The sequence below is a fragment of the Neodiprion virginianus genome, chromosome 4, assembly GCF_021901495.1.
Source record: "Neodiprion virginianus isolate iyNeoVirg1 chromosome 4, iyNeoVirg1.1, whole genome shotgun sequence".
NCBI lineage: Eukaryota > Metazoa > Arthropoda > Insecta > Hymenoptera > Diprionidae > Neodiprion > Neodiprion virginianus.
The window spans coordinates 6,185,389-6,213,144 of NC_060880.1; the positions used below are offsets into that span (position 1 = coordinate 6,185,389).

The 27,756-nt window shown below is 34.3% G+C and overlaps 6 protein-coding genes across 21 annotated transcripts in view; 3 read left to right on the top strand and 3 right to left on the bottom strand.

Annotated features, from left to right (window-relative positions):
* Window positions 1-4,352, top strand: LOC124303792 (alpha-1,3/1,6-mannosyltransferase ALG2). Of its 2 annotated transcripts, XR_006907992.1 has the most exons (3): window positions 1-508; window positions 595-1,671; window positions 4,340-4,352. XR_006907992.1 is itself a non-coding variant. In XM_046761455.1 (2 exons), the coding sequence occupies exons 1-2, from the start codon at window positions 266-268 to the stop codon at window positions 1,573-1,575; spliced, it is 1,224 nt and encodes a 407-aa protein (XP_046617411.1). In that variant the 5' UTR covers window positions 1-265; the 3' UTR covers window positions 1,576-2,594. The 2 variants fall into 2 exon arrangements, 1 of the variants encoding a protein (XP_046617411.1); XM_046761455.1 differs by lacking the exon at window positions 4,340-4,352 and having other exon boundaries at window positions 595-2,594.
* Window positions 2,036-3,647, bottom strand: LOC124303799 (transcription initiation factor IIA subunit 2). Its single transcript, XM_046761470.1, has 4 exons — window positions 3,460-3,647; window positions 3,240-3,344; window positions 2,857-2,986; window positions 2,036-2,668 (listed from the first exon to the last, which is right to left on the bottom strand). The coding sequence occupies exons 1-4, from the start codon at window positions 3,529-3,531 to the stop codon at window positions 2,637-2,639; spliced, it is 339 nt and encodes a 112-aa protein (XP_046617426.1). The 5' UTR covers window positions 3,532-3,647; the 3' UTR covers window positions 2,036-2,636.
* Window positions 3,244-11,010, top strand: LOC124303795 (lysM and putative peptidoglycan-binding domain-containing protein 2). Of its 5 annotated transcripts, none has more exons than XM_046761461.1 (6): window positions 3,244-3,371; window positions 4,308-4,494; window positions 6,317-6,472; window positions 6,550-6,677; window positions 6,792-6,806; window positions 7,917-11,010. In XM_046761461.1, exons 2-6 carry the CDS (start codon window positions 4,318-4,320, stop codon window positions 8,155-8,157), a joined length of 717 nt encoding a protein of 238 aa, XP_046617417.1. In that variant the 5' UTR covers window positions 3,244-3,371; window positions 4,308-4,317; the 3' UTR covers window positions 8,158-11,010. The 5 variants fall into 5 exon arrangements, with proteins under 5 accessions (XP_046617417.1, XP_046617418.1, XP_046617415.1 ...); XM_046761462.1 differs by having other exon boundaries at window positions 6,550-6,673; XM_046761459.1 differs by lacking the exon at window positions 6,792-6,806 and having other exon boundaries at window positions 7,899-11,010.
* On the bottom strand, window positions 9,718-15,394 carry LOC124303780 (TRAF3-interacting protein 1). 5 transcript variants are annotated; one of them, XM_046761422.1, is made up of 11 exons: window positions 14,258-14,620; window positions 14,010-14,127; window positions 13,809-13,921; window positions 13,396-13,719; window positions 12,731-13,147; window positions 12,566-12,630; window positions 12,328-12,456; window positions 12,010-12,253; window positions 11,711-11,836; window positions 11,485-11,570; window positions 9,718-11,314 (listed from the first exon to the last, which is right to left on the bottom strand). In XM_046761422.1, exons 1-11 carry the CDS (start codon window positions 14,390-14,392, stop codon window positions 11,164-11,166), a joined length of 1,908 nt encoding a protein of 635 aa, XP_046617378.1. In that variant the 5' UTR covers window positions 14,393-14,620; the 3' UTR covers window positions 9,718-11,163. The 5 variants fall into 5 exon arrangements, with proteins under 5 accessions (XP_046617378.1, XP_046617377.1, XP_046617379.1 ...); XM_046761421.1 differs by having other exon boundaries at window positions 12,579-12,649; window positions 14,258-14,615; XM_046761423.1 differs by lacking the exon at window positions 14,258-14,620 and adding an exon at window positions 15,348-15,394 and having other exon boundaries at window positions 12,579-13,147.
* On the top strand, window positions 14,743-22,348 carry LOC124303781 (zinc finger protein 2). 2 transcript variants are annotated; one of them, XM_046761425.1, is made up of 12 exons: window positions 14,743-14,804; window positions 14,895-15,069; window positions 15,173-15,238; window positions 15,382-15,468; window positions 15,939-16,024; window positions 16,260-16,398; window positions 16,492-16,780; window positions 16,909-17,011; window positions 17,138-17,404; window positions 18,826-19,147; window positions 19,259-19,605; window positions 19,717-22,348. In XM_046761425.1, exons 2-12 carry the CDS (start codon window positions 15,054-15,056, stop codon window positions 19,948-19,950), a joined length of 1,956 nt encoding a protein of 651 aa, XP_046617381.1. In that variant the 5' UTR covers window positions 14,743-14,804; window positions 14,895-15,053; the 3' UTR covers window positions 19,951-22,348. The 2 variants fall into 2 exon arrangements, with proteins under 2 accessions (XP_046617381.1, XP_046617382.1); XM_046761426.1 differs by having other exon boundaries at window positions 14,771-15,069; window positions 15,382-15,453.
* The window catches only part of LOC124303784 (transcriptional adapter 2B), a 7,556-nt gene continuing 1,033 nt past the window's right edge, over window positions 21,234-27,756 (bottom strand). For 2 of the 6 annotated variants that reach the window (XM_046761432.1, XM_046761434.1), the window contains 8 exons: window positions 27,451-27,510; window positions 27,211-27,352; window positions 26,749-26,966; window positions 26,379-26,608; window positions 26,022-26,253; window positions 24,555-24,604; window positions 23,631-24,078; window positions 21,234-23,531 (listed from right to left, as the gene is read on the bottom strand). In XM_046761432.1, coding sequence (XP_046617388.1) covers window positions 23,427-23,531; window positions 23,631-24,078; window positions 24,555-24,604; window positions 26,022-26,253; window positions 26,379-26,608; window positions 26,749-26,966; window positions 27,211-27,352; window positions 27,451-27,510 — 1,485 coding nt within the window. In that variant the 3' untranslated portion in view covers window positions 21,234-23,426. Of the gene's footprint in view, window positions 23,532-23,630; window positions 24,079-24,554; window positions 24,645-26,021; window positions 26,254-26,378; window positions 26,609-26,748; window positions 26,967-27,210; window positions 27,353-27,450; window positions 27,511-27,756 lie in introns of those variants that run through there. The other 4 variants (XM_046761433.1, XM_046761435.1, XM_046761436.1 and 1 more) reach the window with 4 other exon arrangements.

The following is a 27,756-nucleotide window of genomic DNA, read 5'->3' on the forward strand; positions in this document are numbered from 1 at the left end:
ATCACTCTTCAAGTGTCTTAATTCCGATTCTTAAGCAAATAAAGTAAACTAATGAATTGGCCAGCTGACAGCACGTGATCAAATGCCGCCAGGCTGGCAACCAGCTAGAAGAGCCCGACGTGGCATCACCGATTATTTGAAAAAGTGTCAGAAGTACTGGACTACATGCTCGGATACAGATTACACATTTGTAATGTTGATTTATCCCTAAAATTGGACGATAAAGAGCAGTACAAAGGACTTTCAGATATACGAACCTTCCAAAATGGTTCGCGTATCCTTTTTACATCCCGATTTGGGTATCGGTGGCGCGGAGAGGTTAGTCGTTGACGCTGCATTAGCTTTAAAGAAGAAGGGTCACGAAGTGAACTTTATCACCTCACACCACGACCCCAATCACTGTTTCACTGAAACTAGGGATGGAACGATCCCAGTCATCGTCGTCGGAGAATGGCTGCCGCGAAATATTTTCGGCAAATTTTTCGCTCTTTGTGCCTATGTCAAGATGGTAGGTATCGATAAGAAATTTATTTATAGATATTATAAAATATAGTCACGATTCCAAGATGTTTCGAAAATTTGTCGACTTTACAGGTTTATGCGGCGAGCTATATGTTCTTTCTGGGTGATAGACCTGACGTAGTCTTCTGTGATTTGGTCTCTGTCTGTATTCCAGTACTTCATCTTTACATTCCCCACGTTATCTACTACTGTCATCATCCAGATCAACTTTTGTCGTCGCCTGGTAGCACGTGGAAATCGTTTTATCGGGCTCCCCTAAATTATTTAGAGGAAATAACGACAGGACAGGCAGACAAAATATTTGTTAACAGCAAATATACAGCGGCTGTATTCAAGGATACATTTAAAAGACTGAATGTTGACCCTGAAGTACTCTATCCGTCAATCAATACGGAATATTTTGACAAAACAAGACTTGTGTCTCTGGAAAGAGCCTTGGACAAAAAGTTACCAGAGGATAGCATTATATTTCTATCCATTAACCGATACGAGCGAAAGAAGAATTTGAATCTTGCTATAGAAGCTCTCGCCGAGTTAAAATCACTTGTTACAGATGAAAATTACAAGAGAGTTCACTTGATCATGGCTGGGGGATACGATAAACGTGTAGAAGAAAATGTCGATCATTATGTAGAATTGACAGGTTTAGCCGATGAATTACAAGTTACAGAAAAAATTACATTTCTTCGCTCTCCATCGGACGTTAATAAAATTTCAATTCTCAATCATTGCGACGCTCTCATATACACACCACCTAACGAACATTTCGGCATAGTCCCTCTGGAAGCAATGTATGCAAAAAAATTAGTAATTGCCAATAACTCTGGTGGCCCTACAGAGTCTATAATTGATGGGGTGACCGGTTTCCTTGTTGATTTGTCTGGAAAAGCTTTTGCTGAGAAAATGGCTATTGTTGTAAAAGATAAGACAATAGGATTAAAGTTTGGTACAGCTGGAAAAGAACGCTTCATTAAAACATTCAGCTTTACCGCATTTAGTAACCAGTTAGATCAATCAATACAGAATTTCTCAGAGAGGAAGAAATCTAATTGAAATCCTTACATTTGCTTGCTGGGATAGTTTGACTAACCGCAAAAACAGACTATTGTTATCTTAATTATTAATGGTTTTAAGAATTTCATAGGCCAGGTTTTCTATTTATTACATATTTTTAGAATCATTGTACTGATATTAATAGGTTACGAATAGATTTTATAACTCACGTGTACATTTTTTCTTACTGTTTTCCTGCCCATTGCGAATACTGACACTTATTGAAGACAGATAATTGTCCTTACCGTAAAGCTTCTTTGAAACGGTGAAACAAAGAAGTTGTATACAAGTGACCGTAGTTTTGGATATTTTGTTTTTATTTGATGAAATTTATTGTAGTATTTATAACCTGAACTTGGAAAAATGAGAGAAGATAGAAAAGTATAGCCACGAATGTTGTTGTCAGATAACCTCTGAAAGATTTCAACATTTTTAGACGGACGAAAAAACATGGCCACACTTTATGTAACTCAATATATTTGTTTTATTTTCATTTATTCTTTACCTATTTTAACAAAATATTGCATATTAGCTATTATCAATATTAATTTTTGGTCTCTATCCCATACTGCTACACAGCCTTTATAACTGGCTAATTATGAATTATTATTTTCATCATATAAAAACTACAGAGTTAAAAGGAGCAAGAAGCAAATTGTATATTCTTTATATATGTGTGTGAATCAACGATACAATGGAATTTGTAATAATCACAGCCTGCAATAGACTGCGAATGAATATTACTCGTAATATTTTCATCTCTAGAACGTTTTATCTATATTAAGTACAGTGAAGCTGTGATTATTGCTTGCTTGAATGGATGTATTCAAACTACATTATTTCACTTGAATATCATTCGATCTACATGGTTGAGATATTTCTTGTGTGTCTGTCTCAAATTCAGCTGCTTTTGGTACCTAACTTGAGCAAACACTACACAACATACAATAGTAAGGGGAAAGTGATTGTTGTTCAATAAACGATTCAGAATTAAAAGAAGAACGAAGACATTTCCTAAAGTAAAATTAAAAATATCAGTCCCTCTACAGATTGCTCATCTGTTATCGCTTAGTAGGCACGTCCGCATCAACAGCTGTAACAAAATTATTTTTCACACATAAGGACAACATACCCAGTAAAGTTTATTTGAAATCAATTTGAATTCTTTGTCAGTGGATCTGAATTGCGCCTCAAAGTTTTCAGCCACAAATAAATAATAGATGATCAGTTTTTGCTATTCAATGACTTGAAAAAATGAGCAACCTGATTAGGTATACTTACTTTTCCCATCGCATGCAACAATTTTAACTTTGTCCACAATTGCTACCTCCTGCACCTCTCTGAATTCGACATCATTTAGCATGAAAGTCCAGACATTGTCACAAAACCTATACGTGTTTAATTTGCCAGCCTAAAAAACAACGCAAATCATAAGATTATATTAATTACAGGTAGATAAATGCAGTGAAGCATCGTCATCAAATTTCAATGAACTGAGAAAAACTTCAAAAGTTATTCTGAACCAATAATGATGTATATTAGTTATCAACAATTGGATTTCAAGGCAACATGAACAAGTGCGCAATAAGTGAAAACTAGTGTAATTCGATTGAATGATTATCGAAAACTAACGGAGGTTGCGGTTTTTGTAAAAAATGTTTAACCTTGAAAGTGAGGCGTGACTTGACCCTCGTAGCGAGAGCCTGATTAATCGCCTTGTCGAATTGTAGGAGCACTTTGATCGCTAGTTGCGGTGTAATTTGGCCATACTGGAAAAGAGGAAAAGTGTTATTGCGGTAGGTGTGATTTGTCGTTTAAAAATTACCCTTCGTTCCATAACCTCTTCGGTCTGCAAAACTATCCCACAGTAAAACGATACGTTACCTGAATCAATTCGTCCAAACTTTCTTGAAGCGTATTACCCAACGTCGTATTCCTGTACAACTGATACGACATTTTAGCCGACTATCGAGGTAATTACAGCTAAGTGTTCACCGCTACTTATGACAACAACACTTAGAGTCAATGAAAAATAATTCACACTAGATCGAGTGCCGATGGCGTAAAGATTGTTAATGTCTTGAATCGATACTATCGACGACCACGTTATCGATATCAAATGCTTGATGGCGGTACGTCAGTCGACCAACATAAGAATATTAGGCGGGAGTATTTGAAAATGTATTTATTTTGATACCATGCTTTTAATGAATTTAATTCGCAAGGTACTTAAACGATGATAACAGAAAAACCCCTCCGGCGGAATAACCGTTTTTCAATAATTGTTTCATCCTGGCGCTTACAAAATCTGGATGAACATCTTCCGCGGTCAAGAATACGGATTAAGTATAGGGTTAATTCTTGCGCCAACAAGCTGATAAAGCTCAATCCCATGAGATTATAGATCAGAAATATAACGATGTCAGACTTAATACAAATATGCGATGATTGGCCGATTATTCTGATAAGAAATGTACTGGCTGTCGTTACGAGACGATTGGACAAGTCGCGTAGATGAAATGAAACGACGCGTTGAATTTATAGTCTGATAAGGTCAGGTCAAGAGTTGAAATCATTAATCGATAAGGAACCTCGTTTAAACGAAAGATCAGGGCAGACAGTTTACATATAATTATTACGATCATCGATGTGATTCGAATTTGAAAATAAAATCGAAGTGCCGTTTCACGTACCGTTTACCGCCCCCGAATGATGTTGGCACAACTTTTTAGAGGCTTGAACATGGAGTGGAATGGCGGTGGAGAGATGGAAGAGCGAATGTCTATTCGTGATTCCAGCAAAGCACTCAAGAAATACGGGAGCACGGCTAAGCACATGACGCGCAACGAAAACCTTGTAAAACACGTCGTTTCGGCGAGCGATACCCTCCAGGGTATCGCGCTAAAATACGGGGTCACGGTACGTAAAGGGCTTATATTACCACTTGTCCATCACTATTTTTACCCTTTTTTATGTCACTCGCATAACAAACGCTTTTCTTTGCTTGACAGTATTTCTCATTTACCTTACTTCTAGAGACTGGAACGTCGTTCTTGAATTGATGGTAAAACCACTGGTTTCTCATTCTCTAACGTACATCAATCGCTCATTGTAATCATCCTCGCTGATTTGCATTAATCGGTTGTCTTCCCACCTATCATTTGCATCCTTTGCCTATCCACTTCCAATCAATTGTCGTTAAAATATCCCAGACTGGAGTTGATTATCTCTGTGAAATTTTCCAATTCTGTTTGGAAATTTTCGTACATTTAATCCCCGTTTGAACAGTCACATGTTCTCGATTCTGTTTATGTTTGCTTATGATAAGCTTGTTGATAATACGCAATGCTAATCGATATCCCACTGTACACAAAATTGATTAAATAGAAACGGCTAGAAATTTCATGATGTTATTGATGATTTTATAAGCTATAAAGATGGTTTATTGCGTAAATAAATACCTGGCTAATATAAAATAGATTTTTATAATCAACTGTAAACCAACCCTTTATTTAGAAATTAAAATTCAATTGATTGGCATACATATCAATTACAGTTTTGTAAAAATATTAAAAACCTTATGCAAGGTCTGTTCCTGCGCAAGAAACTGCTGCGGCAAACCTTGTTTCTGTTTGCACTTGGCATTAAATATCTCGCTCCTTATTACAAAAGTATATACACACACGTGATTTTTGTCACATGACTGAATTGGGTTGATACTTTCTCTTTCTGTGCCTATTGTGCAATTACGTTTCATTTTCATGTACACTTTAACTTATAAACTTATTGTCTGAATAAAAAAACTTTCATCACATATTTCAATAATTATTTTTCAATTTCACTCATGGTAAATGACGTTCGGATGAAAGTTGAACCTGTGTGAATGATTAAAAAAAAAAAAAAACCCAAGGTACATTTTTGGGTACAAAAATTAAGCCGAAACCTCTTCATCTGCATATTCAATGTATTCTATTCACGCTGACACAGTTTAATTCACAGTTTACACCAGCACCTTGTATAACACTGATATGTTTTACTGCGTGTACATGACATTACTGTAATTAGGCACATTGGTTGCATGCTTCATGATATTTGTGTCAATAATTACACGCAAGCCTATTCAAGTACCACTTATTCAAACGATACATGCGTGATTACAATTGAAGGAAGAATTTTAACAATCACAGATCAAGCATTCTTAGGAATTGTCATTTGGTAGATTATTATTATTACTGCACCAAAATATTCACAAAATATGTTACAAAGATAACAAAACATTTGTTAACTCTAGGCGACAAGATAAGCCTGTATATCGGTCTGTTGCGTAGACGGATTTATAATATTATGTTACCTGAAGGTTAAACAGAAAAGAAATAAAAAAAGGAATGAACCGAAGATGACAATTGATTTCACCATTAGGGTCAAGTAAATATTAATGGCGATGAATAAAATCGTTTTTAATCGATTTTTAACATGACGTTCGGTTTTGAGTAAACCATACGGCAGGTTACGTAATTTCAGTATAATTTCATTGTAAACTCTTGTAAAAATATACTTATAATTTTTCTATTTTATTCTTAGTTTATAAGCAGGTAAAATTGAGGCTTTTGTTTTTATTTCTACTCGCGTTATTCTCAAATATGTTTTCCAAGTGTGTAAATTTCATCGTTACGGCTTTCAGGTATCAGATTTAAATATTGATTTTGGTCATGTTTTTTATTTTTATTTTTTATTCTTCCAGACAGAACAAATACGGAGAGCAAACAGACTGTGGGCATCAGACAGTTTATTTCTACGTGAATATCTACTTATTCCTGTACCTGGAGATATTAACGCTTCCTTAGGAAATTATTCTATCCTGCCTTCAGGTGCTGAGAGTTCACAGGGTATCGAAAGCGTAAGTTTTCTTACTTTAGTTCAGATTCCATGTAATAATTGTTTAGAAAGAGTACACGTATTCATTTAATTTTTCAGATAACTAGTCCTTCGTCGATAACTTCTTCCATAGATGACGAAAGCTCCGTAGATGATTTCTTGGCAAAAATGGATTCATCTATAGCGAGTATGAAGAAGGAAGTTAAACGCGCGCAAGGAAATAGTGAGTAAGTTACATGCACTTTAACGCTTTTTATTATTGAATTGAATATTGCGCTTAAGTTCTGAAAATTGAATCAATAGCTTATTAGATATATTTTTACTTGCACTCTTTGACACAGTTTTGGAGAATATGCGTAAGTCCCCTAATTTATGTTCTACTGAATCAATTATCATTTGCTGTATGTTTCAACTTCCAATTTTCAACACTTACCACACGTTAAGCATAACATGCAATAGAATTGATTTCGCAAACAAAAACAGTCCTTCTGACGCATTGAATTTGAATTATTTTATTTAACTGTAGTAGGTATTATTATTATTATTAATAATAATAATAATAATCACAAACAAACTGAGCGTACCTTTTCGGTTAACATCCCCATAAGCAGTTAGCTTCTGCGTAGTGAGAGTGGGATGGGTTAGTAACCATCATTATGCGTCTGCAGCAATCTCAACATATCCAAAACCTTGCTTAGGTGTAGCCGGACCTATTTCGAACCTCAGCTTGTCGATATGGCGCCTAAACTAGGTACTCGTCTTACAATTTTTGCGAGCTGCACTGAGGATTTGAACTAAAGTCCTCTCATTTCATAGTTTTGCACGCTACTATGGTCCGCTATAATTTTTCTAAAACACTTTTAACGTTCTTCTATTTATTGAATTTCATATTTCTCAAATTAGACCTATAGTCTAATAACAATCGGGATTTTCTTGAAGTTATGAATTTATCAGAATAATTAGGAGACGTATCGTTTTTCTAAAATACTATACAATTTGGCATGAAATAATTTTGTACTTTCATACTTTTACGCATGTAATAACTCTTCTCGAATTATCAATCAGTGACGAAATCAAACTATTTTTAGCATGACTTTACTAGAAAAGATGGATAAACAATTCTAATATTAATATATGATGGGTTGAGTGCCAGAGTAGCCTAACTCACATTCTCGATAAGGCTCGTTTCAAATGGCTTAGTATAGTTGAAGTGAGTTTTATCGACAATGTGGTTTAGGCTACGCTGGCACTGAACCTTTCATATATTCATCTATTCTTATCATGATTTGATGTTTGAATGTTTCCGGAATATATCTGATACATCTGGCGTTAGTACCAGATCATGATATATGTGACATCAGAACGGAGCATGTGAAAATATCGCTATTCATTGAAATAACAGACTCATAAGTTGAGAAACAGTATTTAAAAAATAGATATTATTTTTGTTTTGGCAAAATGTCCAGGTTTTGCCATGAGGGGGATGACACGTTCACGCAGCGGCGAAGAGCCGTTGCTAGATTACGCAACTCACACCCCATTAGTTCAACCACAAACTCATCAGCCGAACCCTCTGAGCTATTGAGGACATCTTCATCCGGCGATGTTCATAATTTGCCGTCCGCCGTTGTAATGACTCAAGGAAGAAGAGTGAAGACGTCGTTGCAAAGACTGCAGCAACAGCAGGACGAGATGTTTCAGTTGTAGCAATTACGGTCGACTTGCGCTATATGTGTAAGGACTTAGGTTTTGGGTAATGAGGTAGATATATTGGCGAAAGCAGTGCTGGATTATAAATAATTTCGCACCACACTTAATAGCTTAATATGAAAATGATGATCACATCGAGTATCTTCACGTCACATCACGGCATGAATGACATTGAAGTACCAAACATACATTCATACGTGTGTATTTATACATACACCTATATGTAATGTATATGTATGTATATTTATGTTTGCAGTGTAATTTATACACTTGACAAGATAATAAGCGTTAATTTTTTTTTTGACATTGGTGTCCAGCACTAGAACGCTTCAGACTAGCCGTTTCTTATTGAAGAATGTTTGAATAGAGATTACGTGAGGTATAATTGTTGCAAGCAACAGGGTAAGTGAATTCCCTTTATTTTTTTAAACCAATTACGTTAGGTTATTCATTTTTGAGTGAACCGTCGCTCGCAGAGGTTTCAATTTATTTTCTATTTATTGTTTTTGTTTCGTTTTCTGTTTATAAATATAAATTTAATATCTTATCACTGTTGAAAATTTTGTTAAAAAAATGTTAATTTTATTGAACTGATCCCAAATATCAGTTATGTACATAGTCCGATATACGTTGGCAAGTATATTCTTACTTGCAACAATTATGCTCAAATAACGTTGACTTATTAAGAATAAAAGATAGATGAAGTATTAGTGTTGAACCTTCTGATGCCTTACATATATTGTATCCAGTCTTGAACGAATTGAAAGTTAATTTATCTTTAATTAGCTTATCATACCGACTTACCGTGCTGTTTGGTGGTAATCTACATGATATTTGCAAATTCTTGGCAACTTGTTCATTTATTATTTGAAAATAAAGAAAATCAAAAAAAGAATTAAAAAGAAGAAAGGATCTATTTAATGAATGATATTTTGCTTGTATACTGTGAATTTATGCCGTGAAGAAATTTCAAAAATAAATGTTATAATCCATATGGACACATTGTAGATTTCCAACTTCCAAGCTTCAGTAATAATAGATTATAAAATATCCATACATTATAAAGAATATATACATTTGATGCTTGGTAAAATTGTTAAGCTGTAAAAATTATGCAGTTCACTATTCAATTTAACGAATTAGTAAGTTATTTTGAAGAAAAGGTAGCCACTGTTATTTTCCGCCGAATTTATTTTACTTTCTGCAAGTTTTTAAAATTAGCTTTCTTGTTTTACGCAGTAATTTGCAAGAAGAATTCATTTAAGTATCAGCAGAAATGAAATAGAAACTTAATTCTGTTGAAACCGAATTGAATATAAATAATATTTACTCGAATGTTATAATTACTCAGTAACAAATACCTTTTTATTTTTACTTTCCTCGCGTATGAAATATAAATATACAATATATTATTTTATGTAAGTGCAAAATATCTGTAATCTTTGTATAACAAACTAGGTGAGAACTTCAAAATTTCGCAAAAAAATTATTCCTTCATCTCAGTATGTGTTTCCAATATAAACTTTAGTTTACTACGGTTTTTTTTTTTTTAGAAAATGAAAACTGAGAAGCCCTTGCATAATAATGTATGGACATAGATCATTTTTGTAATTTAAATTTCTATGTTTGCACAAAAATAAACTGTTATATTATTATACATAATGATATACAAAGGTGTATATAGGTAAGTCTATATTCATAGAAAAGAAAATAATATTGTAAAGAATCATAAAAACTTGTACATGAACTATAAATTACATAGAATAATTTGTAATTACTGTACAATGTATGTATCTATGTGTATAAGTTCTGATTCAACTGGTTCTGTTTTGTTTGCTGGGCAAAGTAACATTTACCTTGTGAATAATAAGCATAAACAATTACTGTAAAAAATATTAATTATAATTATGGAAAAGTTTTATAGTCAGAATTATAATTATGTTACAGAACAATTATTGGTTTTCAAAATCTTGTTCTTCGCCCGATCTCCAGGAGATTGCTTTCTGTTTATTATCAGACTTTATAAAACTTAACAACCAGACTACTTGAATAACTGAGCATGATCTTTTGAAATTGACATTACGAGCTGTATGATTCATTAGGATTATAGCTGTGAAAATAGGTACAATATTTACACCTGTATGTAGGACAATTTCCTTAGAAAGGAGCATGCTAACGGCTTGCCAAGTTTCATAATTGAGGTGTATCGACTGCATACCAAGCAATTTTTACATAGCATTTTGCACTTACATTCTAATTGTCATATGCCAAGGATGCACGGTACACTTTTCAATTATGGTTCATTAGGACTTATCAGTGAGTTCGTCACTCTGGTTACATTCGTTATAATAAAAAATTTCCATTCTGCTTTAATCTATCGCATAAAGTGTAAAAAAAAACAAAAGAAAAAAAAACCTTGTTACTTGGTGCAATCTTAGATATAGTCTATAAACATCGTCATAATATTATGCTATAGTATGGTATTACTGTCATCCAAATAAATATGTAAACTATATTACTATATATGACCTAATTTGTTGGACGATACAAGTTTATATTAAATAAAATAGCAATACATGCAATTAGCTCGACATAGATTCCTTCTGCACTGACCAAAAAAGAAAGCAGAGAACGCATGTAAGCGTGAAATAATTGCCAAATTTTTATAATTTGTCGCGTTCCCAAGTCTTACAATTTAGTACCTGAAATGCAACACAGCAGATATTCATACAATCGGTTTGGTCTGTAACACTGTGTACTTTAGTTGTCGCTATTATTTTAGTAAAATTTGTTATAATTAATACAGATAATCAATAAAACAAAGATTATGATATACTATTTATCATGTTATATCGCAGCTGTATTATATTTTGATATTTCTATTGCATCCAACGTAAAATGTTTGTATCTATTGTAGTATCATGTATGAGAATAAGTTAATACGCAGTTGGTACGAGCTTGTTGAATTATCCATCTTACGATACCAAGTTAGTAATTAGTTTCCTACAAATGTCCATTGAGCAATCTCTGTATCTTCTGATCATTTTTCATTATCCCAGCTTTTACTTGGCGTATTTTATCCAACTGAACTTTGATATTACCTTCGATGTCTTTGAGAGTTCCTTTCATGGGTTCTATAAACTCTTCTGTTGAGCTGCCATAATAATAACAAAATTTATGCGTATTTTATATAATTATTTGGAATATCATTACTGCTTTAACAAGAGTGCGACAGTGCTGTTTAAATATTATATAATTTTTTAATACTGAGTAATTATAGGTGCACTGATGAATGGAGATAATTGTCGACTATTATTTACTCACATTTGCTCCTGGCGTAATTGTTCACTCAATTGATTATATTGACTTCGCCATTCATGGAGTTCCCTCTGCATCATCTCTACATCTTCCTGTTAAGCAAATACAGGTCGTTGAATGCATGCAGGTTGAAAAGACTGTATCTTTGCAAATGAATAAAATGGACGTAATTTTCTGCAGCCTTGTATGGTCTCAATCAAAATGCTATATAACTACAAAAGTAATTTTTTACCTGTAAATAATCCAAGAGTTTACCCAGTGGGTTTGTCGCTCGCGTCAAAGTTTGAATCGAACTTCGCAATTTATCAACTTCTTTTATTGCTGTTTCACGATCTCTTCTTGATCCTGCTTCCCATTCCTATAACAATATACACGTGAATTTTATTCTATGGATTTGGAAATATACTCAGATACTACTGGTCTGAGATACTGGTGCATCAGAAGATTGATTTGAGAAAGTAGCGGGGACTTGAAAACTTAGCGGGTTAAACGTGATGTTCAGTATGTGATCAGATATTCAAATATGCTCACAATCTCCACCTTCTTGGGCATAACATCGACATTGTCCGTATTGATTAACTCTCTTTGAGTCTCCAAGATTTGAGCTACCAGATGTCCATGTTCTTCCGAAAGCTGACTTTCAGTCCTAGCTAATCCATCGATGTTTAGGGAATCCCCACTCCCACCTGTCTCCATTACAACCATATCATCAACGTCATCTTCCTCTTTTGTGTCAAAATTTTCTACGATTACATTAACAGTGCCCATTGGAGTTCTGAAATGAAAAAAATGCACATGTGTTAACGTCTAATTACTTTATTTTCAATAACCAATGATCCTTAGGATTACGTTATATCTTCATTTAAAATGAATTCAGTTTTTGATCGCATCCTAGGAGCTGCAGGTCTAGCGCTCATTGGCCTGGCACTGGGAGGACGCAGTGAAGTTTTTGGTCTCACTACTGTCGTCTCAGGAACTCTATAAGCAAACCACAGTAATAGTTTGATAACTTTACAAACATTGTTTTCGTTTTATTACCAGATTATAAAAACACTATCGAGCTATTCATTAATATTGAACTATATACTTATTAGACTGACATTGCTGTATTTGCAGAATCGTCTGGGGGACCAGGCTTTGGTGGTGGAGAACCTGGATGCTCAAACGTGTACTGTTTTTGTAATTTGTTTGGTACTGTATCTGATTTCGATGATTTATGATTTGGTGACAGCAGGCTACTTGCTTCTCTTACTTTGTTCCCAGCTGAAGATTTCGGTTTCGATTCACCTTCTAAGGGAGCTGAGTTTTTTTCTGCACTTCTCTTTGTCCTCCCATCAGAATGTGAGCTTCTACGAGAACCATCATCATTTGCGCTTGTTTTTCCCCTTATTTCAGCAGATTGTCTTGTTTCTGGTTCTGATATTCTATCAGGCGGTTGTTCCGTTTGGTTATTACCTTGTTGCGATTTTACTTGCTTGTCTATCGGCGAGTTGGTATTACGCAACGAAGATTCGGTCATTTTGTGAGTAGGTGAATTTGTTGAATCTGATAAAGCAGGTTTGGTTTTTGGGGAGTCTAACGTTTTTGGTGATGAAGGATCTTCCTTGGGTTGAACTGACGCTGAGCGTCTTTGTCGCCTCACCGAAGATGGCCGTTTTTCTTCCTTGGACTAAAAATAATTTAGTTATACAATCATTGGGCGACATTACAAGAGTTATAGATAATATGTTTGTTAAATGACTAAATCTTTTATAAAATCGTCATGGCGGTGTTCAAAACAATGGAAGAAAATACTTTTTTATCGATCAAAGTAAAAAAAGAAAAGGCTCTGCGATACAAAAGGTAAACAAAATACGACGCTCAACCTATATCTAAAATAGATTATCTACTCTAACTCCTATATCAACATCTCTTCACCTCAGCAGAAGGAATTTCAACGATCTTTTCTTTTTTATCCCCACCCTTATTTTTTGCTTTATTCTCTTTTTCCTGTTCGTGTAGTTTTTCTCGTCTATTCTCAGCACGGGTTTTAACTTCTTTGGGTGCATTTTTGCTGGTGCTTGTAGACTTTTTCTTTTGATCAATCGGAGGCTTCTCTTTTTCCACCGGTTTTCTAGATTGTGAAGACTGTCTAGACACTGGCTTCTTAGACTCATCTTTAGCAACCAGTTTTGATTTCACTGGCCCCTTAGATCTACCATTACTATTTTTATAGTGCTCTATTGCTTCTGCGCTGCTGATCTATTGTGAAAGATAAACAATTACACAGTGATACCATTTTGAACATTGGGTTTACCATTTTACGAATAACTAGAAATTATTGTGAATACCTTTTTGTCAAGGGCTTTTCCAATTGCTTGCAGTAACTCATTGGTTCGAGTGGGTTCATGTCCAGCGATGACCTTACTGGGTCGTACCATGAGATTATTTCCAGTAATCAACTCTGAAATGTTTAACTTATTATGTTAGATATCTAGAATAATCAGGGAAAATATGACCATCTAGATAATTTGTGTCTTCGTTTCACTTACTCACAACGTCAATCAGTTTTGTTAAATACGCAAGCTTGGTGTCTTTGTCTTTTATATTTTCGGAATTCAATTCATCCTCTGTAAAAAGACCATCGAGAAATCCAGTTTCTCTAATTACCTTTAACATTATAAGAACGTTAAGCACAATAAATTAGCAGAATAATTTCAAAGTTTTTATTTTAAATAAGGGTGAGCATGAAACATGAATTAAATGTAAAAAAGAGCGTAATATTAACTAACAGTATTACCGATGAGACTATATCATGTAGAAATCTAAAAGGTGGTTTCTTTAACAATTTTTCCGTGAGTGGTGGTTTTTTAAAATATTTCCCGAGAATGTCTTGAGTTTTTTTAATTACTTCCGGCTTTACGTCTTCCGTCATTTTCTATTATATATTATGGAAATAAAATACGACGTTTCAAATGTTGAAATAGATTTGACAGGGCGATGTTGTATACGTATCGGTTGCTGTTGGCGACGGATCACGTGATCAGATTTATAACCACGTGATCTTCCTCCACTGAAATATCTTCCTCTCGTCACGCGCAGGGTAGCCAACACTACAAACTCGAATTGAATTGTGAAAAAAGCTTAGCGATAAAGAAAAATACGATATTTCTTATAAAATTAACGATGGTTATAGCATTTGAAAATAAAATTCCCTTTTGGCTCATGTTATTTTCATCAAAATATCTTCGAAATTGAGAATCTTTGCTTCACAAAGGCGTGCCCCTTTATGTAGGCCATTTTGTAATGCGTCGTGTCCCAAGGTGGACGTTCCATCAGGGGCAAATGTTCGTGTTTATACATTTTTTCCCAGTCTTACTTTAATATTGACACATTATTTATTCCAAACTGAAACACAAACTGGTATTGCTGTTTAGATTTAGGATAATAAAGTGTTTTGTACATGAAACAAACACGCTGAGCAACGTCTAGATCACAGGTATCGTAGTGCGAGGTTGCAAGTAAAGAGATTTGGAAAACCATTGATCATCGCTGCGTCGGATGTCAGGGAGATTCTCTCCCGTTAGACTGAAAGCATGCCGCGTGTTATAGGTAATTACCTGTCCCCGATGATTACCAATCGGTGCCTTTCGTTCATACCTATATTTTGGTTAAATCGACGAATTCACGCCATTATACATGTTGTCTGTTACAGAAATCGTAAAGATAGAACATCCCGTCCCGTCAGGGAATGTCGAGGAGGCTGTTGAACTATTGTTTGGTATGTAGTGGCGTAGTTGCCGAAAGTGATTGTTAATACTGTTATTCTATTACTACGTATCTTTTCTGTAATACAAATAAAATTTTCTACGATAGACGGGTAAACTAACCATCTGTTCAACACCTGTTTGATTTCTATTGTAGGCGACTCACAAAACGAAAATGCCATACAGGCTGCAGATGCTCAGGAGGAGATTGAACTACTCAACGGACAGTGTAAGGATAAAATGAGTGTATATTTTTAGCACCTCAAACAATTATTATGTATACGTATATAATTCAATACATGCGTACTAATGTACATTGACATCATAATATACATTGACGTAGAATTTTTATTTAATAACACGAAAGGCGGCTCCTTTGAAATGGTAATAAGTTATTAGGCAAAAAATTGGATACAATTAATTCTTCAATAATAATTGACTCAAAAACATGCAAGAAAATATCAGTTATTCTATGTGTCACACAAAGTGGGATTCTAGAATTCGAGATGGATTTTGCGAATGACGTCACAAGTAGTTTTCGAATCTAATTTACTTACAATGATGAGCATCCCATATTCCATAACATTGTCAAGTAGTTCTTTACTACTAAAGTTGATCAGATATTTTTTTAAATGAGCAATGTAAATATCAATGACTTAGTAAGTTACTGTTACAGATGAAGTTTTTATACTAATACATGTGTTTCCATTACAGCTGGGTCAGACGAAACTGATCATATAATTGAAATTATAACAGACTACGAATGTGTTACCTGTCGCCGTATATTCAAATCAGAAGATGTAAGTTCAGTTACCATTTCTGTATCCTAATAAGTATGCTGTAATGAGAACTGAGCAAATTAGTATTCCATACCTTTTATTAAAACCGATTTTATGTGATTATACTTAAATTCAACATCAAACTTTTCTGTGCTAGTCTTTACAACGTAAAGAAAATCTGTGCCTCCCATGATTCTGACCATAAGAATCCTAATTCTAACAGTAATATTATGTACATTTTTACTCAATTCTACAGTTGCTAAAGGATCATTTGGATGTATGTCGAGACGAGGATGACCGTTCAGATGCTTTAGAAATCGGACAAATAACTGGCTATGATTCAGACGACGAAGAGTACGTCGAAGAACCAGATGACGTCAGCCAAATTTCAGATGGTAAATGTTAATACGGGTGCAATCATTTGCACAAACTTTTGTGGCGTGTGTTAGTAGCATTCACTAACAATTTACTATTCATTTTTTTTCCAGGCGGCAATACACCAAGAAACAACAATCTTGCAGCAGCGATAAAACCTGTGTCCGTCGACAAGTGTCATTGTTGTGGAGAGGATTCATTAACGGCACATACTGACGGATGTTTGAAGTGCGACCACTGTGAATTTTCTTTCAAAAAACTTTCTGCCCTGGAAAGGCACATGGTTGTGGTTCATTGGATACAACAAAATTTCACTTGCAAAGTGTGCGACCTTGCATTTGCCAATAAGAAAAGCCTAACCAAGCATCATTACACTGTTCATGCGAAACATCAAGTCTTTAAGTGAGTGAATTATTTTGGACAATTTTTACACTATTTATTTAAGAACTGATGATAAAAAGCACTAGCCAAGAAACATCTTTGAAAGAAAGACCTATTCAGAATTTTAATAATTTTTTGAATTTTTTTAGGTGTGAACGTTGTGACAAATATTTTTCAAGAAAGTATCATTTGGATAGACACGTTATGCAAACTGGTTGCGACGGTGTATCTCGTGCTGGTTTTGCTTGCCAAGTAAGTTTCGCATTTTTAGATATCATTATTAATGTCAGATAACTGCAATTTGCACGTTAAAAATATATTTGTAAACACTAGCCAGAGGCTCTGGCGTATGATATCGAATCTAACTTTTGATTGCAGGTTTGTCATAAGGAATTCACGCGCAAAGATAACTTACGAGAACACTTGCGTATGCATGCAGGAGCGCCGCAGAGGCAGAAGAAACAGGCATGTGCACATTGTCCAAAAAAATTTTACACAAATCAACAATTAGTCATTCATGAGCGTACGCATACAGGAGAACGCCCAGTTGCGTGCGATCTGTGTCAAAAGAGTTTTCAGTCTCTTCCAGCCATGAAAAAACATCGACGTGTTCACACAGGCGAGAAACCATTCCAGTGCAAATTTGTAAGTCTAAATATTTTTTGAACTTATATACTTTGACAGGAAATATTACGCTCTATCAACGTAGGCATAATGAGTAATAGCCTAAATTTATGTATAACTACGTATCCGATATAGATTGACTATGCATAATTTAGGTTTTGGTTTGAAAACAAGCGAAACGCTTAGAAAAATTATTGTTAGCTTACGCATACTTGTGTTTGTTATTACTACTCTTTGAGTCATTGAATGAAAAGATATAACAATGAAAGAAAAACTCTACATCCCAACTACATGTATGCCATCAATTTAATTACAAGCAAACAATAAGGATATGAAGAACGATCAAAGTAAGTTTCAATGCAAACGTATTAAGTAATGTAAAATATAGGGGCATTTCAACCAAAACCGACAAATATTAGTCCACGTTTTTCGCACCACTTTTTCAAAATTTTGATAAACTATTTTATCGCGTAAACAGAGAAAAATTCACACCAATTTTCGATCTCTTATATAAACATAACGAAAACTGCCTCAAAGAGTCAAATTTTCATTTAATTTACTATTTATTTCAATTAGTTTGCCCATCTATTGACGCTTACTTAGTGATGTAATTAATTTTAGAAAAAAGGTAAGTACGTACGGTAATATCTACTATATTCATCAAGACAGATGAAAAACATGTTTCCCGGCTGTATTATTTATCAAACACTGCATTAAATTACTCTGTGAAGCGTAAGCTAATAATCATTGTCGTTTCTTGAGCTATACTAACTGAAAGTTCTTCCACCGTAGAATGGGAAACATTGACATGTGCAGTGTGCTACTATACAACTGCCTCTATGTGTGTGAATTTTTCTCTATAAAATTTAGAAATTTACCTAGTATCATTATGATAAAAATTAAAATCGTGGAAATGAATGACCTAAATGGTTTGTCGGTTTTGGATTGAGTACCCCTGTATTTGATTAGAGATTAAACGTGTTTTTGACAATATTACGGACTTATGAAATTAAAAATGATTAACAATACAAATTACACATAAATATTTTACATTCTAAACTTGAAGAGTTACACCAAAGCTACGTTTATTACATATTGCTCTCTATATATATTTATTATCACTGCTTTCTGTTTATCAGTTCAATCCAACCATCAAAAGACTTGTCGCGTGATACTTGTGTGACTATTCAAATGAGATTCAGTTTTTTTGCTAGTCACTTTACTCGCGTAGAAAGTGTCTTTCTCTTAAATTTACCAATGTAAATAATACTGACAAATCAAACGTACCCTAATGAAGACAAGTGATATACGCTGTGAAATAGCACTCATTTTTTACTACAATATGTGGTAGTAATGATGATTCTTGATCAAACATTGTATGCTATTATTACTAGCAAAATTTAGACAGTAGCTTAATCGAATACATTCTGTTTCCCTTTCAGTGTGACAAAAGATTTGCGGCACGTGAAACTTTGAATCGCCATCATCGTACACACACGGGAGATAAACCACATGTATGTCAGTATTGTGGTAAAACATTCATACAAGCAGTCCAACTGCGGGCGCACGTATTTCATCATACAGGAGAACATGCATTTTACTGTGACGTTTGCGGTAAAGCCTTTAATCGCAAAACTAGACTAACCGTACACATGAGATTCGTTCATCAAGGAGCTGCACCATTCGAGTGTGACTTGTGCAAGAAAGCTTTCATCCGTAAAGAAGACCTTTCAAGACATTACGTTCTTCATACTGGAGTTAAACGTAAGCTGATTTCACAATTCCTTATACTTATACACGTATGTGATATAATGGTTGGAGGTGCGTGCACCTAGCGAGTAGAATTGTAAATTCATGAATTGCACCTCATTTCAGCACACAAATGTGACAAATGTTCGAAGAGATTTGCGGTCAAGTCCGCATTGCGTGTTCACATGAATACGCATAGACGTGAGATGCCACAGTCTTGCGATGAATGCGGACGTGCGTTTATTAGACAAGATTGCCTGATGCGGCACATGCGGACAAAGCATCGAGACATGCTGGAAGATGCTATGGCAGAAGCTGAAAAACGTCGCTTGCAGGAACAGTTATGTAAAATTGCCTCTAGCGCAGCTGCAAAGACAAAAAGTGTCGGAGCGAATGTTACTCTATCTCAAGATAAATTACTCAAAGCTATTGTTGATCTACTATCCTTGCTTGTTGAAGAAGAAACATTACAGGTACGTTGATTATAAGTCGTATTGAATGTTCTCCACTACAATATCAAAATACGTTTTTTGACGTCTATTTTTTGAAATTTCATAGTTTAAAAGAATCAATTTTTTATGCAGGCATTCGGTTGGCCCAAAGCACCAATTCAAGACGTCCTGGAAGCTGTAATTAAGCGTTGTGGTCATCAACCCATTCCATCGGATAGTGATTTACTATTTGCTCAGCGTTTGAGAGAGAATGTAAAGATATTATTCACAGTTGTAATCGAAGATGAAACTGTTAAATCATTATTGACATCACAAACTGTTGATGAGGTAATATTACATGTTTTAAAGTTATCCAAAGAAAAGTAGGTAATACGATGGTTCAAAAAAATATCGATCAGACGTCATAGATTGCTTGAATTATTCAGTACTTTCATACTTAACTGTTTTTTGTGACCCTCGTTTAACAAGCTTAGTTACGTGCGATCGTTATAGAACAACAATTTTCAACGAATCAATTTCTCTACCATTTCGAACCAAGGTGCACTTTTTAGTATGTTATAGACATCCGTGTAAAAATAAGTATGATAGTCGTGATGATTTTGGACAAATATAGTGATTTTAACTATCATTGCAAGCAATACCAAGTTGTAAACGATAAATGAAAATTGTTTCCTAAACATGACAGCAAGATTTTGCTAATAATTAACAATTTCTGAGATTTGCACCCACCACAATTTATAAATTGGCATGGTACTCTATTTACGTACAGTACAATAGCCAGCTACTCTTTAGTTCAGGAATATATTAGTAGTCACTCTGTACATTGCGTAAAGTAAAAATCTTTACATTTGTTTCAGAATACGAAAACTTCGTATTCTGTAATGCCATCGGTATTAAATTTATCTACGTTTATTGAGAGAATAATGAAATTTACGATAAACTCATAAATAGGCGTGTCAGATTATCTAAAAGCCACACAAATACTCTAATAGAATGATTATAGGTTTTCACTATTTGAAGGCTTGTATTGAATTATTTTTGTTTGTTTTGTTTTGTATTGAAACGTGATTGTAAGTAACAATAACAAGGTTAATTGTAACCGGAAAAAATGCGTGTGGAATTAAATAATATGGCAGTGGAAGCATTGATGTTAAAACAACACTAATTCTTCCTTCCCATTTCTTACTGAATTTTTGAAATCACTGTTATTTGTTCTTAATACGTTATTGGTTATTGGGATTTTTTGACCAAATTAATTATAGGAAGACATAAATTCAGTTATTAGGTGCTTTCGTATATTGAATTTGCGATTTGACATTAATTCATAAATCCACTTATTAGATTGTTACTTTTTGTAGTTATCTAATATTTAAAAAAATTTTTGAAAGGACAGAAAAAAAAATAAAGAAATTAGTATTAAGATGAATTCAAGCGACTAAAAATGAAGTAAGGTAAGATCAATGCTTACAGATAGAAGTATGTTTCGTTCAGGATTTGGGATAAATATGTATAATGGATTACAAAGGGAATTTGCAAATTTAATCAGCTTAGTTAATTGATTGCCAGAATACAACAAAACCGATCAATTGAAGAAGATAGATTTCTATTTGGCGAAAGAGTAAAAACAGCTTTGATTTTTTCATGGGTAGTGCCTTCAATCTTTGTTACTTAAATCATGTAGTGATATAAAAGTCATCTCATAATACAAAAGACCTTAAACACATAACAACTACGCCGAGATGATCGGGCAACCCTTACCTTTGATCCCCAATTAAAGATAGACGGCTTTGGCAACTGGCAACTTTTCTCTACATATGATGTAACAATGTTATATTTCCACCATTAAACATTTTAATTTCATTAGTTATAACTTGTTTTGTACCTAACAGTTCCAGCTATTCTTTCTTAGATTTTAAATAAACTTGACTAATCATATAGATAGTTGAGACAATTGACCAAGATTTACCATTTGAATTACCTATCATGGATTGCTTGCTGATTAATCGTATAAGAATTGCTACTACTTTAAATGAGAATTATTCCGTTAATTAATCTGCAAGCTATGTGGTCTCATTATTACTATTTTTATTACCAATTGTTTTAAGATTGCACCTCATGTAATAATTATTTTTTAACAATAAAATGATGTTCAAATATTTTTATTAGCTTTTCCGCTACCAATCAGTTACATTTAAATACCTAACTGTGTACAAACCCTCAACTTTTCAGGATAGGAATAGGATTTATTACAAATCGGTAAACTGGTAAAGAAAGTTCACAGTAAAGTTTAACTCCAGTTCACTTATGGTACCAAAACATTCCATTCTCATAGCTATAGTCCGTTTTATAAGAGTTCATTGACATGGATGATAATTTGGGATATTTGGTAAGCGGAAAGTTAGGTGAATATTTGATTAGTTTTAAACTTCATTTCCCATGAATAGGTGTGAAATAAAATTAAGAAATTCATGTTGTTTTACAGTTTCAGAAAATCAGCAGCTTTTAATACTCCTATGTCCTTGTCACTCAATACAACTAACTAGCTCAAATTTCTTTACGATTCAAGCATCTATACATACAGTATAATATAACTGTAATTCAAATATTCAGCAATTTGGTGGTGGAGGAACACCATGAGGCACCAGTGGCATGTTCACTCCAAGACACTTTTCTTGGCCATCAAGAGCTTTGGTTTTGTATCTATAAGTTTACACACTTCTCAATAGCGAGAGGAACAAAAAAAAAATTCGACAATTCACATTAACTAAGATTGAGAATATTTTTTTTCTTGCATTGGCTACACGTCGATAGTATGCAATACAATATTAATATTCACAATTAAATCCCACTCCTAAGTGTTTCGCGATACATAGTTAATTTCGTTATTGTAAATGAAAACAGTTTATTTATACACCTTATTTTGAACAGGTAGAAAGAAACCGAGGATTATCGATTCGTAAATTTTACAGATGAACAAGGCGAAACATAACTTGTCAAACAATAGAATTGAGCAAAAATTTCAGGGTAATAGAAGCGGAACCTAGGTATTCAATTATTTATAAATAAGTCGTCGACCGCATTCAGCGTAAGAGGACAGCTATACGTAAAATAACGTAAAATATCAACCTACATACATATATCTACTTACAATAGTACATTAATTATGAGATGAAATAATATCAGGTATTGCTCTTCAAAAATCTGGGCCAAAAATTTTCAATTTTATCAAAAACAAAGCATGATTCTCACACAATTAGACACACATAAACAAACAGATGTCTCCAGAGCAGTGTGATAACAACAGATGACAGTATTTTAGTATTGGAGCATTGAATATTGAGTAGTACTAAATTTAATCAATCTGACAATTCCTTCTCAAAATAAATATAAAGATCACAGTAATTGGTGAACACAATGTGTACGTTTCTTAAATTTAAGAATTGTAAATGTGGCGGAATGTTACCCAAAGAGTAATTAAATCTCTTGCCAATACTTGACAATGAGATTAATGCAGCGCAAAATAGCAAGTTATAAATAGATCTATAGTTGAATGTCAAATTTGCCAGCAATTAGTCGACACATTAATCTACTGCTAGTAAACGGTTTAATTTTCTTTATAACTATGACAGGAATCTTTGTTGTTAGATAAATCTATGAAAACTTGAACAATGCGACAGATTTGGCAGTATGATGAAAAAGGGTAAAATTCTTCCCACCTGTTCAATTAATATTCAAATAATAAGTTACAGTAAAATTATTTATTTCTAAGACTTGGCTTGCAATGATCCTAAGGTGACTTAGAGATGAGGCGTCGCCTATAAATTTAATTGGTTCTGCGTTGATCAGTTCGCAGCAATCCAGCCATTGGATACCAGATAGTGAAGGATCTTGCTCTCCGGCTCAGACTGGGGTGCAACGCCTGATCTCCTATTGCCATTTAGATACTCCTGCGCACAAAGGGTACTCCAATGTTTAGCGATTGTTGTTGGCTGTGTTTACGTTTTTCTGAAAATTTGTTTAATAAACATGGGAAGTGTTATACGTACTTGTAACAACAGGGTCTTTTGGGTAAGATACTGCGTTGGTTTCATATCTAGCTGGAGACACAAGGTCTTCTCTTGTTTGGTGAGAAGTTGAGCTGCCGCTTCCATCTCTACGTCCCTTGCATCGGACACTGTAAATCCCGTTGGAGAGACTTTGATGGCTGTAACAGTAGAGTTGTTGCCTTTCTCCAAAGTAGTTTTTGAGAAAGCAATTGTAGGATGGGTGGAATTGGTATGGCTATCTTGCACCGCCAACTGATTGACTGGAATCGTCGTCCGATTGGGACTGGCTTGATTGATTATGTAGTTGTTGCTGGCTGAGTCTGCCTTTGACGTGCATTTTTGGTCTATTAAACCGCAGCTTTTTTCTTCTTCTCTGTAATCCACACGTACAATATGATTTCTCGATCTTACTGTATTGTATATTGAAGCTAATAGGAATAAATCTCGGCTAAAACAAATTTATTATTATTTATATATTAATTATATTTGAAATTTCTATTAGCTTCATAAGTAGTTTGTACAGGTATGTATGTACAAGGGGTTTTTGTGTTTTTAGTCTCACATACCTAAATTTTTTCTGTATCTGTAAGTCAGCTCAAATACAAAAAGTGAAAAATTAAAAGAAAAATATCGCCACAGCGTCAATAATCTTGCAGAGTTAGCAAATAATCACGAGGGCTATTTACTTATTCAGAAATCGAATGTGTTACAAAATTCATCGGATCTTCACATGAGATGAATCTATAGAAAAGTACGTTAGAGAAACAGGTGTGAATTTGTTTTCAAGAAATTTTTGCAACCCACTCATAATAAAAACAAAATATAATCATTTGGAAAGCGCACTTAGTTAACTGCAAACTTTGCACATAGAGCTTCGGAAAATTTTCATGTTTGAATTTGCTTCCAATCGTACATGGGACTCACCTTTTTTTTAACATTTGGCGGTGTGTTGGTGTGGACGGCCCACTGCTGCCCTAAGTGAAATGCAAACTGATACAATCTGTTCACAAACGCCTGGCAACACGCATCACAAATAATTTGATTAGTCAACAGTAAGCAAAAGCTAACACGTTATTTATTCATATTTGAAGATTAGATCAATGTGAATCCGAATTTCGTGTAATTTTTTTGAATCATTTTGCTGACGCTGCAGTATAATTGTATTATGGAAAAATGCATAGGTATGTAATTTGAGATTTCTATCACCGTAGTTCATTTTATCTAAGAATTGCAAAAATTGCAGCACGACCGTAATAAATTACAACAAACACAAGTAAAAGTATTTTGCAGTGGACACATCAAAATTCATATGTGAATTTCTGACGTGTAGGCACATATTACATAGGTCAATGTAAAACATGTAAGTTTTTGAAATAACAATGACACTAAAACTATGCCCTGAAAATGGAAGAAAATGTTGATGACTCATTGAATTATTTCTCAAGGTTATTGTCGATCTGAACAAATGTTATGGATTCAGGTTACAATAGGTGCAAAACATTTAAGTACGTAAGTGAAGCGTATAGCTTATTATACAAATGCAACATACATGCAGCGTGCACGAAACAATATCAAAGGGACCGATATGGTATTACATAGATCTAATTTTTTGCTAGTAGGGGTGTTTTTCCAAACACATATATTGAAAATTGCAAGGACCGAGTGTATTGAACATCAAAAAAGAGAAATGACTAAATCAACTTTTCTCAAGGATTTGCTTTGCTAAATTTTAGCCACTACGTATAAAAGTACATGAATAAATTATAAGGATAATTATCGTGAATGATGCTCGAGTTGCTTTATTAAGATAAAAGGATAATTATTACGAGTAATGCTGGAGTTGCTTTATTAATAAAAAATTTAAAATACGACAGCTGTTGGTGAAATTTATATCGTATATTATCACATCATAAAAAGTTTGGAAAGTTGCCAAAACAGGCAATTCTGGAAAGAATTAAATAAACAATACATTCATTCAAAACATATAAGATTTTGCAGTAGTCTTTTTTCTTCTTCGAAGAACATAATATATGGGATATTGCTGAAAAAGAGAGTTTGATAAAAGAGCGAATGGAAATGAAATTTTCCAAAGATTTGTCATTCGGATAAGCGAAATGCCAATGTCTAGGTAAAGGTGTAAGCACCTTCTGTCAATCTGGTTTGATTCTGTATCTTTGAAGAGGAAAATAAATAGCGACAGAAGTATTTACTCTGTTCGACTTTCAAGGATCGGCCAGTGACTGAGAAATGATGTGACTAATGTTATTCAATGATAAACTTCCACACACTGAGTTTAGTATACAGTTATAAACATGTAATTTTACAAGTTCTACAATTTTTACAATACCGAAAAGAGAGTAACAAGAAATAAAAATCCAAACAAGAACTTACAGATTTTTTTTCAGTCCAATGATCCGTCGTTTCTGTTTGACCTTGAGTCTGTGCCATGACTTGTTCGAAATGGGCACATTCTTCATGCCTGGTGATACCGTTCTCTCTGTAACGACTAAGCTCGGTTAGCCGTAGTCGGAGCTCTCGTTCCCTTTCCAAATTAGTCAAGAATTGTTCGTGCTCCTGCGCTGTGTAGAATTGGGCAAACGTTCGCATTCTATCCCGAAATTCTCTGTATGTCAAATAATGAGCAACAATGGAAATGAAAGACAGGCATAAATTCAAGGACATTTAATTTAACAGCAAATATAACAATTACCTGAGTGATCATAAATTGTGGGTTAATTCGTTTATTACCTGTCTTCTTTGCTCTGTTTTTTCTTGATCGCTCTATCTTTTCTTGTCGAAGCAAAGAACGAAGAGACAAGTTGATAATCTCTAACGACACGTTTTCTTCTTGCTCGTTCACGTAAGTTATTTGTGTACATGTCAACTTGGGCTAGCTTTAGCGCAATGTCAAGGTCATCGTCTTCGGCAGGAGTGAGAAACAACGAAGAAACCAAAGACTCTGCCTCGTGTTTATAATCCTGTAGAAAAGAAAGAAGTTATTCATGTAACGAAGCTGTTGAAGATGAACGAAATTTTTTTTCCATATGCTGAACATACGATATATGGAAGATTTATAGCGCGTTGCTAGAAATTGAGATACTCGCTGTAAATAACACACCCTTTCAAAATCATCCCGCTGTGGCATATAGCCGAGCTGAGCTGCTTCTTCTGGGGTGATATCTAACGGTGGCAGTCGCGAGGTCAAGTCTGGCGATAGTGGCCCATAATCAGAGCTAGTTTGGTCCGTCAGGTTTGGTCTATAACTTTCAGTCGAAGGCCATGTCTGTTTACCGATATTTCCATCAAGATATCTGGCGATGTATTCCTCTTTAGCCTCTGTATAAAGAAAAAAAAAACAATCGCATGAATAAGTAGTATGCTATGTAGCAACGATTTAAAAGTGTTTGCAGGATATTTTCACTCAGTTCAAAGTTCCGCAGCAATCGCTGAGCTGATATTAATTATCATATTTTAAACAGGGGGGGCTTGGTATACGTTGTAGGTAAAAGTAATGAATTTTGCAAGAAAAGAAACTTGAATCTAAGAAATAAATTCAGCTACAAAAATAACGCTCTTTTACCATCAGGCGTTCTTGTTTCAATATGTTTACTTATATCCTCCCAATTTCCAAAACCAAACTGTTCAATCGCATCGAGAAGTCTGAGTTGTTCTCTCGCTGTCCAACTTCCTCTCCCGCTAAATATGCTAATTGTACCAGAATCCTGAAAAATAAACAGAATTAAATATAACGAGACATTATTACAAAACACCATGATAAAATATGCATGTAAAAATTTGTTGAGCTCAAAGAAATGCTTACCATAAATTGATAAGAATGGTCATTTTTGTGCTGTCCTATTTCAGCACCAGCAGAAAAACACTGTAAATGAAATCACTCTCATTGTGTGACAGTGTGTATGCTGAATTTTAATTGAAGTAAAGCAAAATTTTTCATCTACAAGAAGATAACAACAAATCTGCAGGATAAGTTAACACGTAGACTGTATACAAAGATTTAGGAACAAATGAAAAAGGCAAAACTGTTGTGCACGTAAGTTCTGTACAACATAATTGCTTTACAAAAGATAATCAGGCTGAAAAGATGCGGTGAGAATCACATATCCAG

What these genes read in the sequence shown, in the direction of transcription:
- LOC124303792 (XM_046761455.1), top strand. Translation starts at nt 266, where the DNA reads ATGGTTCGCGTATCCTTTTTACATCCCGATTTGGGTATCGGTGGCGCG. An exon ending in TTTGTGCCTATGTCAAGATG is followed by an intron (nt 509 to 594) that starts GTAGGTATCGAT and finishes TCGACTTTACAG; the next exon opens with GTTTATGCGGCGAGCTATAT.
- LOC124303799 (XM_046761470.1), bottom strand. Translation starts at nt 3,531, where the DNA reads ATGTCGTATCAGTTGTACAGGAATACGACGTTGGGTAATACGCTTCAA. An exon ending in AGTCACGCCTCACTTTCAAG is followed by an intron (nt 2,987 to 3,239) that starts GTTAAACATTTT and finishes GTTGTTTTTTAG; the next exon opens with GCTGGCAAATTAAACACGTA. An exon ending in TGTTGCATGCGATGGGAAAA is followed by an intron (nt 2,669 to 2,856) that starts GTAAGTATACCT and finishes ATTTTGTTACAG; the next exon opens with CTGTTGATGCGGACGTGCCT.
- LOC124303795 (XM_046761458.1), top strand. Translation starts at nt 4,285, where the DNA reads ATGATGTTGGCACAACTTTTTAGAGGCTTGAACATGGAGTGGAATGGC. An exon ending in CGCTAAAATACGGGGTCACG is followed by an intron (nt 4,495 to 6,316) that starts GTACGTAAAGGG and finishes TTATTCTTCCAG; the next exon opens with ACAGAACAAATACGGAGAGC. An exon ending in CGCGCGCAAGGAAATAGTGA is followed by an intron (nt 6,678 to 7,916) that starts GTAAGTTACATG and finishes CAAAATGTCCAG; the next exon opens with GTTTTGCCATGAGGGGGATG.
- LOC124303780 (XM_046761420.1), bottom strand. Translation starts at nt 14,392, where the DNA reads ATGACGGAAGACGTAAAGCCGGAAGTAATTAAAAAAACTCAAGACATT. An exon ending in AAAACTGATTGACGTTGTGA is followed by an intron (nt 13,922 to 14,009) that starts GTAAGTGAAACG and finishes TAAACATTTCAG; the next exon opens with AGTTGATTACTGGAAATAAT. An exon ending in TGCCCAAGAAGGTGGAGATT is followed by an intron (nt 11,837 to 12,009) that starts GTGAGCATATTT and finishes ATATTGTTATAG; the next exon opens with GAATGGGAAGCAGGATCAAG.
- LOC124303781 (XM_046761425.1), top strand. An exon ending in TCTTCATACTGGAGTTAAAC is followed by an intron (nt 19,148 to 19,258) that starts GTAAGCTGATTT and finishes ACCTCATTTCAG; the next exon opens with CACACAAATGTGACAAATGT. An exon ending in TTGAAGAAGAAACATTACAG is followed by an intron (nt 19,606 to 19,716) that starts GTACGTTGATTA and finishes TTTTTTATGCAG; the next exon opens with GCATTCGGTTGGCCCAAAGC.